The sequence below is a fragment of the Dermacentor variabilis genome, chromosome 11 (assembly GCF_050947875.1).
Source record: "Dermacentor variabilis isolate Ectoservices chromosome 11, ASM5094787v1, whole genome shotgun sequence".
NCBI lineage: Eukaryota > Metazoa > Arthropoda > Arachnida > Ixodida > Ixodidae > Dermacentor > Dermacentor variabilis.
In genome coordinates this window covers 82320042-82334592 of record NC_134578.1, presented here as the reverse complement: position 1 = coordinate 82334592, position 14551 = coordinate 82320042, and the positions used below count along the sequence as shown (strand labels likewise).

General features: G+C 51.8%; 1 protein-coding gene across 1 annotated transcript in view; it reads left to right on the top strand.

Annotated features, from left to right (window-relative positions):
• The first annotated feature begins 859 nt into the window (after positions 1–859).
• Wee1 (Wee1 kinase) overlaps positions 860–14551 on the top strand; it is a 29897-nt gene continuing 16205 nt past the window's right edge. The window contains exon 1 of the mRNA XM_075674332.1: positions 860–1477. Within this exon, the coding sequence (XP_075530447.1) occupies positions 942–1477 (536 nt within the window). The 5' untranslated portion in view covers positions 860–941. The remainder of the gene's footprint in view (positions 1478–14551) is intronic.

Sequence of the window (14551 nt, the reverse complement as noted above, 5' to 3'; positions counted from 1 at the left end):
AAATAGAGCGGAGAGACGAAACAAGAGGAGGCACTCGGGGAAAGGTGCACATAAATATGTAAAGACAGCACGCAAGTGTTGTCTCAATTCATCAGTAGCGAAAATAGGCTCCCTATGTCCTTGATTTACTTCCAGGAAAAAAAAAAAGCAAAATAAAGGCAGCTTAGAAAGGTATTGCAATGCGGGCATTTTATTTAAATCACTGTGCTGTTTTGATTCCTGGTCCGGGTAAATTGTTGATCTGAAATAGCAAAGAAAATAAAAAGCGAAGCCCTAGATCATAGTAAACAAGTTAAACAACGTAACAGAACACGAATACAAGCAGACGATGGCAGTGTGAATAAGGCGGTTTTAATTGCTGCCAAGCACTGGTTGTCAATCTCCGGCGTGAAACACGGGTAGAAGCAGGCCAGTGCTTTGACGTCAGCGCCGCCGCCTTAACGGAAATGAGACGCCAATTGACCCCATTGCCGCGATGATGAATGGTAAATTGAACGAAAGCCAGAGCCACGCTTACAGAAGGAATGGGACAGCAACAGCGCGAGCGAGCGAGGGTGGAAAAGACAAAAACACTGGCGCAAGGCAGCGACCGAGTCACGGAGCAGCGCTGGCGCGCCAAAGGTCTCTCCTAAACGGCCGTTACATCGGGAGCCGGCAGGCTTGCAGACGCACATTTTTGAATCCGGCGCGAGATACCCGACGTCACCCGCGCGCCCGCTCAACCGGAGGTGACGTGCGGCAACGCGCTTCGCGATTCGCCCAAAGCCAGACGAGAAGTGTCGTCACGTTTAGCGCGCCATTCGATTGGCCCGGTTTGGATAGTCACGTGCGCATGCGTCATGCTCAGCTCCAACTTTCGGCGGGAGAACGTCGATTTTATTCCTCCGCGCCGGTAACGACCGCAGCAGTTTGGACGTCGTAGTTACCGTGATCGCCCGCCGATGCCGGCCGTTCGAGACTGCCCGCTTACGCCGTGCGCGCCGCGCCGACAGCACGTCATCGTGCAACCGACGACGCCGATGCACGAAGGCGGTGGAGACGACGACCAGCCGATGAATTCGAGCATGCATTTGTCCCCAAAGACGCTGTTTCGCGAAGCGGGCGACTCGTCGCCGCCTTCGTCTTCCAGCGACCTGAACAGCTCGACCGACTCCGGCGTCGTGCGCTCGCTGGAACGTTCGCCCTCGGTGCCGGTGCAGATGGTGATGCCGGTGCCTCGGCAAGACACGCCGCCTTACAAGCGCATCAGGGCCCTGCGACTCTTCGGTTCGCCGCAGACTCCCAAGACCCTGCTGCAGCGCGCCGAGGCGCCTAGCACCGTGCATGTTAGCCGGCAGCGGCTCAGCCAGCAGGTGAAGCCGGTCCAAACGGCTCCAACCGCCGCTGCGTTGGCCAACGTGAACCCGTTCTCGCCGTTGCAGACGACGCCGCCGGAGCCGAGACCGAAGAGGCCGAGGAAGTGCTACAGCGTGTTCAGGTATGTGCGACCGACGTCAGTCGCCGTTAGTAGTATCCGTACTTCACATGTGTGATCTTCGATCGCGGGCCCCTGGAAGAGCGGTGCATCCGAAAACGTCGTGATTCGTATCTGTGGTGCGTGGATTGCTTGTCCCGGTTTACTGCTGCCCACTAGCGTTTCCGATGTGGCCGTGTTTCGCTTTTGATTTTGCCCTTCGTAACCGAACGCACGTGTGTTCACCGGGAGGGGGCGTGGGACGCGACCCGCCCCCCTCAAGGGTGCTTCGCATTCTGGTGCATACCCTGCACAGATGCTCCCCTTCTAAACAGGCCAAAATTTTTTTTCTATGAAGCACTGTCAACGCTTGCACTCGTCCGACGTGCATTGGTTCCCACGGTACCTCACTTATCTTGTTTACAAAGTACGCCCCGTGGGGCTGCCGGCTTGCGCTATGAAAAAAATGTTTGAAGGGAAGAGCGGTAGGAAGGGTGCCTGAGCCCCTCCCCACCTTCTTTTTTTTAACTTGCGTGAACCCCTTGCTAGGTGGGCTGTTTTTTCTTATCCCAGTCCTCTTTTCTTTTGCCAGAGACCGTTTTCTATTCTCGGTAACAGTATTATCAACGCCCCCCCCCCCCCCCCCTTCTCATTCGCAGCCTCCGCGATCACGCATCATGTTTTGAACTTCGTGTCGCGGGCCGCACCGAGAACGACTCCGAAACAACGACACTTCTCGCTCCTTTCAACGTTCGTGCCACGTTGTGCACTCGTCACCCTATCTTGCGCATTGGTCACCGCATCGCGGCCTTCAAACACAAACGAGCAGGGAAAAAGCACACCGTAGTGCTCCTGCACACTGTGACACGCAACTGTAGCGACGGGTTTGTTACACGAGAGCGCGGTCAGAGTCTTCGCCGACACCTGTTCGCGCCTGGCCGCTCATGCGAGCGCGGAGCGTCTCGCGTTTCCACGGGGACGCCACGTTTACGGGCAAGGCCGTCTCGCGCCCGTTTTCGTGGACGACGAGCGAAGAGGGGAAAGCGAGAAAAAGTGTGCCGACCGAGACGCTCGGCTGCACCGCAAACAAGCCGGCGCAGCTACCGACCCGAGCGATCGCTTGCTTTCTTTATTTTCTACGGCCATTTTGTTTGCTTCGTGTCGCGCGCCAAAAAAATGCGTGGGATTGACTTGTCTAGACACGCGAAAGCCTCACTGTGGCTTGACGGGGCGCCGGGGTTGTGAGCCGAGAAGCCGAATCTCGTCGAATTTAACGGTAGTGCGCCGCGTCGTCTGCTTTCCGACGGGTGGCGGCTGTCGTCTGCTGTCCGGTTGCATTGGAAAAAAAAACGGTTGCGGTCAGTTTGCTGTTAGCAGTGGTATGTGCCGTATGTAATGTACTGCGTTAGTTGTGCGTTTTGAACCTTGAGTAAAAGGCCACCTACGGCTTAGTTCTGTTACTAGTGTTGCTGCTTGCGTACGAGTGTGTGTCGTAGCGGATTTCTGAACAGTTTTGTTAGTTTGGTGGACTGGAGCGTTCTCTTCACTTCTGTAGCTCGATGAAAAGTGTGATGTCCTTTTTTCAGGTGCAGCATGTTAACTGCAGACATGCTGCCTCTTGATCAGTCACCGAACCCGTATGAATAAAAATTCGTTGCATTTTAGAGAGAGCGAAATTCTGCCAACTGTTACAAGCAATTTTGTTCTAGTATGTTTCTGTACGGACGTTTCCAGACTACCCTTACACTGGAAAATTCACAGCAGCACGTACGAAACTTTTGTATTGTATTGCACATCTGGATTTCGCAGAAGTCATATTCGCAAATTAGCGGTGTATTTGAGAGCTGCTCGGTGTTCGTTTTGCACGTCCCGTAACCTATGTAGTTCGAAGTAATGTGTCGCTAGTTTTTAACGCAGGGTGTAATGACAGTTTTGACACCTTCCTCATTAAAAAAATAAGTAAAATGAATTGGATGTGAACAATAAAAGCTCACTTCAAACTGTCGGTCAACTAATTTTCTCATTTAAATGCAACAAACACAATCGAAATCGTTCCAGTTGACAGCGAGCGAAATTATTTATTCGGCGGCGAATCTGAAGCTTCTTCGTGTTTTTTTTTTTTTTTTTTATGCACAGTATCGAACTCGCATTACCCTCCCGCTCAAACGCCTACTTCTCCCCCACCTGCGTAAAATAGCCCAACGGGCTTTTAGAAATATACCGAGAGCCTGTGTTCTACAGCATTTGATCCGGTATCATTACTATTCTGTGCGTTGGTGAGGTGACCTTCTTTGGTTTCCGTTTGCACAGCATTGGTGCTGTTTGCGCGCCTTGGAATGCGAGCTTTCCCCTGTTGACGCTAGCCCGTACACCGCAGATTCCGCAGCCGTATAAGGAGACTCTACACATTCCGCGGCCTGGACTCGGCGCTCTTCGGCCAAATATGCCCTTGCGCCATTGAAACCCGGCAATCTTCACATTCCGCGGCCCCATTAATCTTATCTCCGCGCGAAAAACAAAAACTCCATTGCCCTGGTATGGCGAGCTCTTGCCGCTCAAATTCCTTTCGTGGAGTCATCTGCGACGACCTTAACGACGGGCACTCGAACCCCGCACGTTGCTGTGACGTTGCGCTGCGGGCTACAGAGGTCTCGGGTTCGTGTTCACGTGCGTTCCTCAGTGGAGCGGAATAAGCGTTCGTGTACTCGCAGCTGGGGGTGCAGTTCCAGCTGCTTTGTACGTTAAGTCGAACTCTCGCGTTATGCGATCGCTTTCTCACCGTAGCCGGCTTATCGCATACCTTGTTTCTAGGAAGTTTAATCCCGACAGCTTCGACCTCCCCACCAGTTACAATTACAGATGACTCCTGCGGAAATCCGCTAAGTGGACGAAGTTAATGAAATGGGACAAAAAAATGTTCATACATCCGACTGTAGCTCGAAGCGACAGATAAAACCCTTGCGGATTTCACAGAAATCTCTTCGATCTTGAACGATTCGTCGCCGTCCGTTTATCGAAGCCCGAGTTCAACGCCGTTTTGGGTCGGTCTCTCAACCATCTGAGCCATAACAAGGGGGGGGGGGGGGGGGAAGGGCTTACTTTCGGATACCACTTTCGGCGACACTATGGCGTGACGCAGTGGTGCCGAACCAGACCATCGGCTCGTCCTGTTTTGCTCAACCAGCCAAGAAGAGCGCTTTGAAAGTGTTATTTCCGAAAGCGATCGTCCGACAAAACGTCCCCCTACAGTTATCTCGGATGGTAGAGAGATCGAGCCACTTGAAAAGGGTGTTGGACTCGCGTTCGATCCCCAGACCGCGACGAATTGTTCAACTGCAAAGCTCTCTCTGGGAAACCCGCGTGTGCTTCCTTTCTAGCTTCTACTTGCTCTCGGGTAGGCGAGTTCTTTCATTCATACTGCATATGTCAATCATCGATCAGGTAATCGAGAAACCTGCAGAGTACAATCAGCCTCTCTGCGTGGCTTAAAATTAAATTGTGGGGATTTACGTGCCAAAACCACTTTCTGATTGAGGCACGCCGTAATGGAGGACTCCAGAAATTTCGACCACCTGGAGTTCTTTAACGTGCACCTAAATCTAAGCGTATCGTTAAGAGACGGGAAAGAAAGCGGTGTGAATCAGAGCAAACGGGGATAGCTGATATTGTAATTGACATGAAGAGAGAAAAAATAAAAAGGGAGGTAATGCGTAGGTTAGATAACCGGTGGGCCATTAGGGTTACAGAATGGGTGCCAAGTGAAGGGAAGCGCAGTCGAGGACGGCAGAAGACTAGATGGGGTGGTGTAATGAGGAAAAGGCGCTAGTTGGAATCCGTTGGCGCAGGACAGGGGTAATTGAATATCGCAGGGAGAGGCCTTCGTCCTGCAGTGGACGTAAAATAGGCTGATGATGATGGCGATGTTCGAATTGATCGCGAGCGCCTCAAATCTTTCTCTTTCCTTACTCCCCCGGCCCTCATTTCGCATCTGCGGCAGACGCTAAAACGTTAACGCTGTCCTTTGAGAAAATGATCACCTGGCGGTCATTGGCTGTGGCCTTGTCTCTCGGCGAGTACACAGCTGTTGCGGAGCCATCGCTTGAACATCTGGCACGCGTCCCATAAAATACCGCCTCGCATGATTTTCCGCGATTTCGATGCAGCCGCCCGCGGTTTTTGAGCACAGTGTGGCGTACGCGCGAATTCGTATACGAGAAGTCCATCGTCCCGTAGACTCTAACATGTTCCGAGGTTGCACTCTTTCGTTCGGGTGTTGCACTCGACACGTTCCTGCACCCAAAGGCAATTTCAATGTGGCAGTATACCCACCAGTAGATCCGGGGATATATCGTGCTGCCTCGTTGAAATTAGCCAATTCTGTCGTCGTTAACGGTATCGAAATTAAAGCGCCCTTGCGCGTTTCACGCGATGCGCTTACATCTAAATTCCTTAGTTTCTACATACCAACCTAAACAGCGCAATTTGATCTCCGCTATACATGCTTTCCTTGGCCTTATTTGTTGGCTTCATATGTATGGTTGTAACTAACAAAAGATGGAGTCACCTAGTTACCCTGATTCTTCACGGGCAGTGCTGATTCCAAGTGTGAAAATTATTTTTCTTGTCAGACTGAACATCCCTTCCTCGTTTAAAAAACAACAACAATTCTCATCGTTTAGCATTCAAGAGAGACTTGTCACGGAACCGAAGCATTACTCAAGATGTGCTGCAAGTTTGAGCTCGTAAAATCGTGTGCTTTAGGGTAGCCTAGGCGCAAAAATACACGGACACAATTAAGATGGGCGAAAAGGACAATACACACGTTCAGCTCAGCTTTCCGTGGCTCCATGAATATCTTATGGCCGTTGCATGAATTGTTACACAAGCACCTTTTTTTGAGACCCATTGATTTACGCAGCTCTCGACTGCCTTTGTTTCTTGCTATCATCGTTCGGACAAGGGCCCTTCACGTAGTTGCGCAGAAACATATCGACGATAGTGGGGTCTCAGAAATTCCGCTCAGGTGCTGCCGCTCAAACACTGCAGTCCATTGTTTCGAGACAATGGCTTCGGATATAACAAAAACAAAAGTGATGCCTTCACTCACCTCATTTCGTCGATAAACCACCGCTTCGCGTGAAGTGCATAACGGTCGCGTCGCTAGGCCTAGTGCGGCGCGTCGTCTGCTCATCACGACCCCCCTCCTTCGTAGCACAGGGCACTGAACTGGGGCCTACGCTTAACACACACACGCACAAGATTCGATAGTTTCCCGGAGTGATATGTCAAGGAGCGCGCAATTTGCATACGGGGTTAGCTATCGACGATTTTCAGCGAGCTCTTCGGCATCTTCGCCGGGTCTAGCGCTCGGTTTGTTCGGACGGAGTTTTCGACGGCAGACTCGGCGTTACAAGTTGGTTCGTCGCCGACTGTTCCCAATGCATTTCCAGCGCTGTAATACATCGTTCGAGCATCGTCTGCCACATCAGGTGTCGTTTTTCTTTCTTCGTAAAACTATAGCGTTCATCTCCGTGCGGACTTGCAGTTGTTATACCGAACCCGCCGACTTGCCCGACTGCAGGTATAGTGTTGCTTCATCCGTAGCCGTACGTTCTTGTAGATTTGCCTGTAGTTCAAGGTGACTTTCAACATAGAAGCGCCGCGGGATGTCGTTCGCGCATTACAGGAGTAAAATTTAGGGTGGGTGCGTAGGTGGAGGGGGGGGGGTAATGCTAGTTCCACCAACTCACATGCACGTTCTAGCTTGTCCAGTCGAGCAACGTCGTCGGTGATCTGCCGGCGCAAGGGATCGCCTCGGTGTCGCGTGGAAGTCGCGTCCTCCGTTCCAGATCGTACCTCGTGGTCTTTGCGTCGCGAGAAATTCCGCCGTGCTGTGGACATCGTGGCTTCTTTTCTTGCGCGTCGTGGACCAAAAGCTCGGCCTGCTCCGATCGCCGAAGCTAACCGCACACTCGGCATGCCGACTCGACTGCTTCTGTTGCGACGGTCGCTGTGACCTACGACCTCCCGTGGAGGGAGGTGCGCGTGTGTGTGGGCGGGGGGGGGGGGGGGGGGCGTCTAGACCGCGGGAGACGCGCCGTCCATTCTTGGAATGCAGCCCTTGCTGACCAATTTCACCGGAGAAATAGTCCGCGTTGTCAAAATTTGAGAGAAGCCGTGATCGGGGCTGCGTCGGGTATCGTTAGAAGTAGTTTGCAACTGGGGAGACTCCGATAAGGCGTGCGCGCTCGTTAGCCCAGTATGCTCGAAATCCCCGCCGCCTTTGAAGTAGCCGAAACGCCGACATAGATTTAGGCAGTGACATTCGACTGGGCGTCGGCTCCTCTCCTACAATAGCGCGTCCCCCCCCTTCCTCCCATCTTTGTTCTTTTATAATCTATCTCTCGTTGACGGCGCACTCTTTGATGTGATAAGGAACCGAATAAGGCAGCGATTACGCGTTGTTCCCATTGGCTACGGTGGATTGAAATTTGGCGCCCCCCAAACTTTCCACCTACCATGCGGCGTAAAGAACCCCAGGTGGTCCGAATTTCCGGAGTCCTCCACTACGGCGTGCCTCATAATCAGATCGTGGTTTTAGCACGTAAAAGAACGCGTGGCGTGTCTTTCCTTGTATGAATCGTGTGCCGTTTATGCCGAAGCATTTTCCATTATTGAAGTTTCTTACCGCGAGTGCGCCCAAAGGGACACTTAAGATAACAGTGTACGTTCAGCCATATTAGTAAATTACCCTTCCATAAAATCAAAGGAAGCCGCCGCTACCGCGATTGTGGCGCTGGCGCACCACAATGGACGCAAGAACAGGATAGCGGCTGCACCGGCTTGAAGTTCCCGCGTCAGGTCGCCGTGACAACATAAAGCTTGACAGGCTTCTGTTCGGGCTTTGACTTTTTTTATCGATAAAGGTGGACTGCGTTGCATTACAACAAAAGACTGAACTTTGAGAGTAGATAATTCCATAGTGGCCCAAATACGATGCTTGACGTGCAGGCGCTGGGTTCTCTTCGCGGTATCGTAAAAAAAAAATAACTTCTGCTTGACCTTCGTTTTCTCTTCTAGCGATTAACAACTTATCGTAAAATTAATGAAAACGAAGTTCTGAGGAAAAAAAAGAAAAGGGACTCAATCAGTGTAAGCCTTCTCCTCGGTATCCGTTTAAAATAAAGCTTTAAAGCAACCAATGCTCTCGAAAAACTGTAGCGCAATCATTCAGTTTCATCAGTTACGCTGTGTTTCCCCAGCACCGCTTCCGATCAGGTACGATGACCGTCCTCCTTTTTTTTCTTTTTTGAGCAGGACATAGCGTGACTCACATTGATCTCTACGCTGGAGCATGTAAAGCCTTCATGTCCTGTTACGGTCGCAAACCCAAATTTTCCCCCTCTTCCGCTTTATAAAAACAAGAGAGATGGGTGAAGGGACGCTGCGATGACGGCTGGGCTCTTATAACGTCACGGGGGCGTCGCCCGGGGGTTTCTCGGGTCTTCTGCAACCGGAACTTCGTGTAGTCTGCTCGCATTGCCTGTCCTTGCACGTCACCGCTTCGGGACGGATGCCGGCACTAGTGGAAGCTGGCCGGTTTTATTCCGCATATAGATTTATCTTTTGTTTCGTTCTTAGTCTGTGGAAGGTATCGTTACCCTCGAGAGCGAGTTATCGATGACGAAATTTTTCCCTCGGGCAGGATAATACACGGAAACTGCAAAGCGTAAGGCGTTATCTCTCTCCCCACACACCACAACCCCCCCAATCTCCCAACCAATAACATAAAAAGGAGTACTTGCCGAGACATTTCGCTGACGATATCTACTGGGTGTTTGTTTCTGATCGACATCTTGTAATGTTGCCAGCCGAAGCTTCCACCTGTGCTAGCAGGTATCTCGATGTTGCGCATGGGGACAGCGCAACCAGCAGCACTGTCTTTTCCACGTTACTTTTATTGCAGCCTAGACATAAAAGTGACATTTTATTACACGAAACTGCTGTTGAAAGCCATCAGTCTTCACGAAGAACGCGTGCAGGTCAAACCACGTTCTGCGACGTGCCGAGTGGACCTTTTCCATCATATCAGTATGCACGCTGTTCGCCCCGGTGCTTGTCCGTTACTCCGCTTGAATAAATGATGGAAAACATCGCGCTCACCTGTCGCTCCTGCAGAGGGCAGGGCGCCGGAAACGCTGGCGTTTCCGCAATCGGTGGCAGAAGCTGCGGAACATGCACTTGCGAACGCAAATCACTTGGGCAGATAGATAAATAGAGAGAGAGAGAGAGAGAGAGAGAGAGAGAGAGAGAGAGAGAGAGAATGGCGAGTCGAAGTCACCGTTCCGGCCGTTCCGCAACCATTGTGTGGCGTCCATTCTGTTTACAATCGCGTCAGCGGCGGGCCTGCGCCGCGCCTGCATGATTGAGATATTGGACACAACGTGTTACCTGGTGTTACGTTGTCATCACGTTCCGTGAGCGTGCTCGCGTACGGCCAAGCCGTTTTGCATTTCTCCATAGCCGGAGCCCGAAACCAATCCATCGTCCGGCGAAACAACGGCGCTCGTTCGTCTGCTTCTTTTTGCTTGTGCCGTCTGTCACGGTTTTGCGTAGCAGACGAGGAAAAAAGGAAAAAGAACAGCCGATGAGAGACGGACCTGCTGGCTGTCTTCAAGCGTGCGCATGCTCGGCCCCGGTTTCTTCAGTAGAGCTCCTTTTTTTTTTCGCTTGCGCACGCGAGCCATCATTTACCTCGATATCCCGGTGCAGCTGCAATGCTCAATTTTCTCCCGTTTGAAAAACGGACCGACAGGTTCTGGCTTTCCCCGCTGTTTTCGTACTTTCTCTGTCCGTTATTCTGGCCAGCAGGTCGGCTGCATCAGCAGGTGCATCCACTCTCCCTTTGTTTCGCGGTGTCGTCTGCCTTTCTGCCGCTTGTGTCGTCCGCTTCTGGGCGCGCTGTGGCTGCCGTTTTGCCGGCTATGGGGGCAACATGCTCGTGAACGGGAGAAGAGTATGCGTTTATTCTGTCGGATTCGCGTTTCGTCTGTTTTGCGAAAAACACCTGTGTGTTCAATGCACGCGGCGCGAAACAGACGGGACATAATAGTTCGCGCATGCGGAGGAAATAGAGCCTTTTGCGCCGTCTGTTTTCGTATTTCGACTGCTGTTTTTCCGTAGGGCGTCCCGCGGTTATAAGTCGACCTTTTCTCGTCGCGATTGTTTACCGCGTTTTACGGTTTCGCGTGTCAGGTGCGCATGCCGCTTCCTCTCGGCTACAGGAAATAGCGTTTGGCGCTCTCTTCGCTCATGAGTAACGGTAAGAAGTGCACAACAAACTGCTTTATTTTAGCCATGTGCCGCGAGTAGTCCAGTCAAATAAAATTCATCTTGCCAAGCGCAACTGTCGTTTATCAATGCCGCTGCCCATGCATTCGAATGACGTAGTCAAGACGCAATTGTTAGCGGTATTGCACTTAGACTCCTAACGCACTTCATTTCTACTCCGGTGATCAAGCGTCACGCGGACAAACTGCATTAAATTTACTTTTACGCCAGCCATCACTTTGCGACATGGCCTGACGGCGCTGACGCACACATTGCCAGCATGCGTTTCAGCTCAGCCTTATCGCATGACGCGATGCGTCAACTGAACTTTGTTGCGGCTGCTGTAAACGTGTACTATATAGGCTGTATAAGGCCTTAATGCCGGGTCGTATTGTTTCAAAATAGTGAGAGACGAAAACCGCAAACGAAAAGTTTTCGAGCAGAGTGTGCCACATCTGCAGTATAGTTGCATCACCAACTTGCAGACGAAAAAAAAAAAGCGTTGGAGCAGACGATCGAAACGAATGTCACGTCTGCACATGCGTGCGAACACGTTCCACCGATTACCGAGTCAGAAAAAAAAGTGGTGCGTTAGCAGAAAAAGCGTTATCTCTGTAGCCATGTCTACACGTGTTCCTCGTGTGAGAACGTCAAGCTCAGCGGGTCCATGTCACGAGCCCGCTCGGATTGCTTCCGTTCCGTGCTCATCAGACCGGGCCGTTTACGAACCAAGATGCCTTTTGTTCTCAGTGGCGTCATAAAAAGTTTTACTGCTCGCTCCGATGCCGGGACCGGGCCAAAGGTCCTCGCCCTATAATTCCTCGGTCCACGCCGGCAAAAATGTGGCCGAATCGTGACTTTTTGCAGCCGCTGGGTGTTTCGTAGCAGACGACGTAATGGCTGTCCTTTCTTTTACGACCGATATAAAAGGGCCTCCTTTTGTTTCACGGCTGTTTGTGCTTGCGGCGGCTCCGGGCATATATACGATCTCGGCATTTGATTCTCGAGCCCTCAAGTGGTTGTAGCAGCGGTCTCTTGTTGTACACCTCGGCATAACGGTTCTCCTTGCCGTCCGTCCAGAGACGCTGCTCGTCGCTTTAGTACATTACGGCCAGCAGCGTCGTTATCGTTAGGGGATCGTGCCTCTTGATCAACAGTTCGTTGGAAGCCGGGCTCAGGCCCACTCATTGCTATAAGACTGGAGTCTGGAAGCGAGCGATTGTGGCTAAGGAATGGAACGCGCATGTTGAATACAGCAATCCATAAATTCCTGTGAAATTCTATAATTAGCAAGTACATGCATATTAATGATCATGTCATGGGCAGCAAGAGCCTCCATGGCTATAGTTTGTTAAAGGAGTCTAGTCGCACATAGCCTATAGAGCCGCTTCCTTCTCTGTCTGCAATCGTTTTCAATAAGTCAACATTGGCTTACCGGATCATGTGTTATCAATAAGCAATCTACTAGTAAACTAGCAACTGGCCCGGCCGCGAGCACTGCGCCTACCCTTGAGATAATTTGGCTACGGGTAATAGCTTTGACGATAACACTGACTGAATATGGAAAATATAGGCATATACGCGTTCTTTCATGTTCGCAGTGACGCGCCGATTCTGCGATACCGGTCAACGGTTTCCCGTGCTCGCGTCTGATCTGCATGCATAGTGAAGCGTGAACGCGGCATTCTCCCCGCACGAGGCCGTGTCCGCAGTGTGACCGGCCTCTCTCGGCTCCAGGTGGGATGATGGTGTGCCTTCGGACGGTGATGCCTTCCCTTCCGGTGCTCCGGTCGCATCTGCGTCCGGTTCAGCTGAGATTGTGTATGCATCGCGACGCGGTTCGCTGGCCGGTTTTGGAACAGTCCCTGTTTACTCCCCCCCAACTCCAGCTCATTCTTTTCGGCACCCAAATGTCGGCTCGCGGGAGGACGCTGTGAAATGAGCTCGTTCGTCTGTTCGTTGCTCTTTTCGTCGTCTGCTTCCACCCGTTGTCTGATGACTACTGCGTTTGCAGCATCGCCAGCGCTATCGGGCGATGTTACCCGAAAAGCGCATATCATACTGTTATGCTGCAAATTAGTGGACGTGCGCGGCTTTTTGTGTGAAGAAGCGTCATCTTCTGGTCGACTTCGAGGTCGCATCATTATCAAGCTGTTTTCATTCGTTAGCCTCCGCAGCCTACGGCTTCAAAAAGCGCGAGCGAGTCGACCGTCGGAACTCGCCTTTATATGTATAGCCATGTAGCGCCACGTACTTTTCTGTACACTGTGTGTCCGGCCGTCTGAGACCTCATTTTCACGTCGTCTGCTGTCCTCCGGCGCCGCAGAGCAGACGACGCGAGCGCGTGTCCGTTGGAGCCGCGCCATTCGCCAGCTGGGCAAAGGCTTTACAGCTGGGTGTACGGTGACCCGAAGGCGGTCTGCTGTTGTTCTCCCCCCAGGTGGATTGTTGTGGCACGTGCCTCGGAGGCGGCCATTGTGCGGAAGGCGCGGTACGTTACCGAACCTGGGTGACGCTAGTAGGGAGAAACCGCAGAGGAAAGAGGGTCGGGAGGGTGGGGTAGTGACCTTCCGGAGCGCGGCATGAGTTCCGTCTCGCCTTTTGTCAACAACTTCCTTCGAGTGGGTGGCGCGTGTTCCAGACGGGTCGCGTGGCCGCCCCACAGGATGTCTTCTTTTGAGGAAAACCGAGCGTTGAACGCTGGGGCTGTACCAAACGCTTCTCAATCATCTTCCTGCCGAGTCTTTCATCGTGTCGCTGGTTTCCTCTCGCCGCGCTAGGAAGTTGATGCACGCGCCGCTCTAACAGACAAGGAAGAAATGAATAAGGCTTATCTTGTGTGGATTTATGCGGCGTCTTGTCTTGCTCTACCGACCTCTGTGCGATCAAGGCAAACCACCCTGCCGAAGTCTGCGCTTCGAGCGGCGCTACTCCGCCGCGAGATGAACTCTTTAGATGTCTCAATGAAACTGGCGTAATAGTTCTGCGGAAACCCGCAAAGTGGAGAGAAGTAAATGAGGGAAAATGAAACATCCACCCAATCGTAGCAATTGCTACAAAGGAAACCCATACGGGTTCCTCGAAAGAAAAGCCTCGGAGTTAAAGAAAAATTCGTCCTGGTCCGGGACTCGAACCCGGGACCACCGCATTTCCGATGGTAGAGCGGCTGCCCCGGAAAGGCGGTGGTGCCGGGTTCGAGTCCCGGACCAGGACGAATTTTCCTTCAACTGCGAGGCTTTTCTTTCGAGGAACCCGTATGGCTTTCCTTTGTAGCAGCTGCTACGATTGGGTGCCATGCAAGTCTCATTTTCCCTTAATTATTCGATGAAACTACACTAAGTTTTGCGATTATTTCGTTTACGATTAGCTATGCCGTTTGCTGTTACTATTTCCAGGACGCGACTTCCATGTGTTTGCCACTGTTCGATCTACCTGAAGAAAAGTACGTGAATGTCACCCCTGCAAAAAATTTCAGAGCAGGAAAATTGCCATATACATATATCATTCCTCGGAATTCAAGGCTGCTCTGAATTCCTGAGTCAACACATTCCAAGGCGAACGCGTTGATTGAGGCTAAACATTTTTCTCCTCTGCGACTCCGTGCTTCAGAAGCTTTCGCAGTCATATTTACATAGCTCTGCATGCATAGACGGCTAGTGGTCGTAAGCGTCTCCCGTCGCACCGAGGGAATTTTCACGCCTACGTCACGCTTGGCGGCACGGCGCACAAACTCACTCGCGTGCCGGCCAAATGTCGTCTGCGCATGGC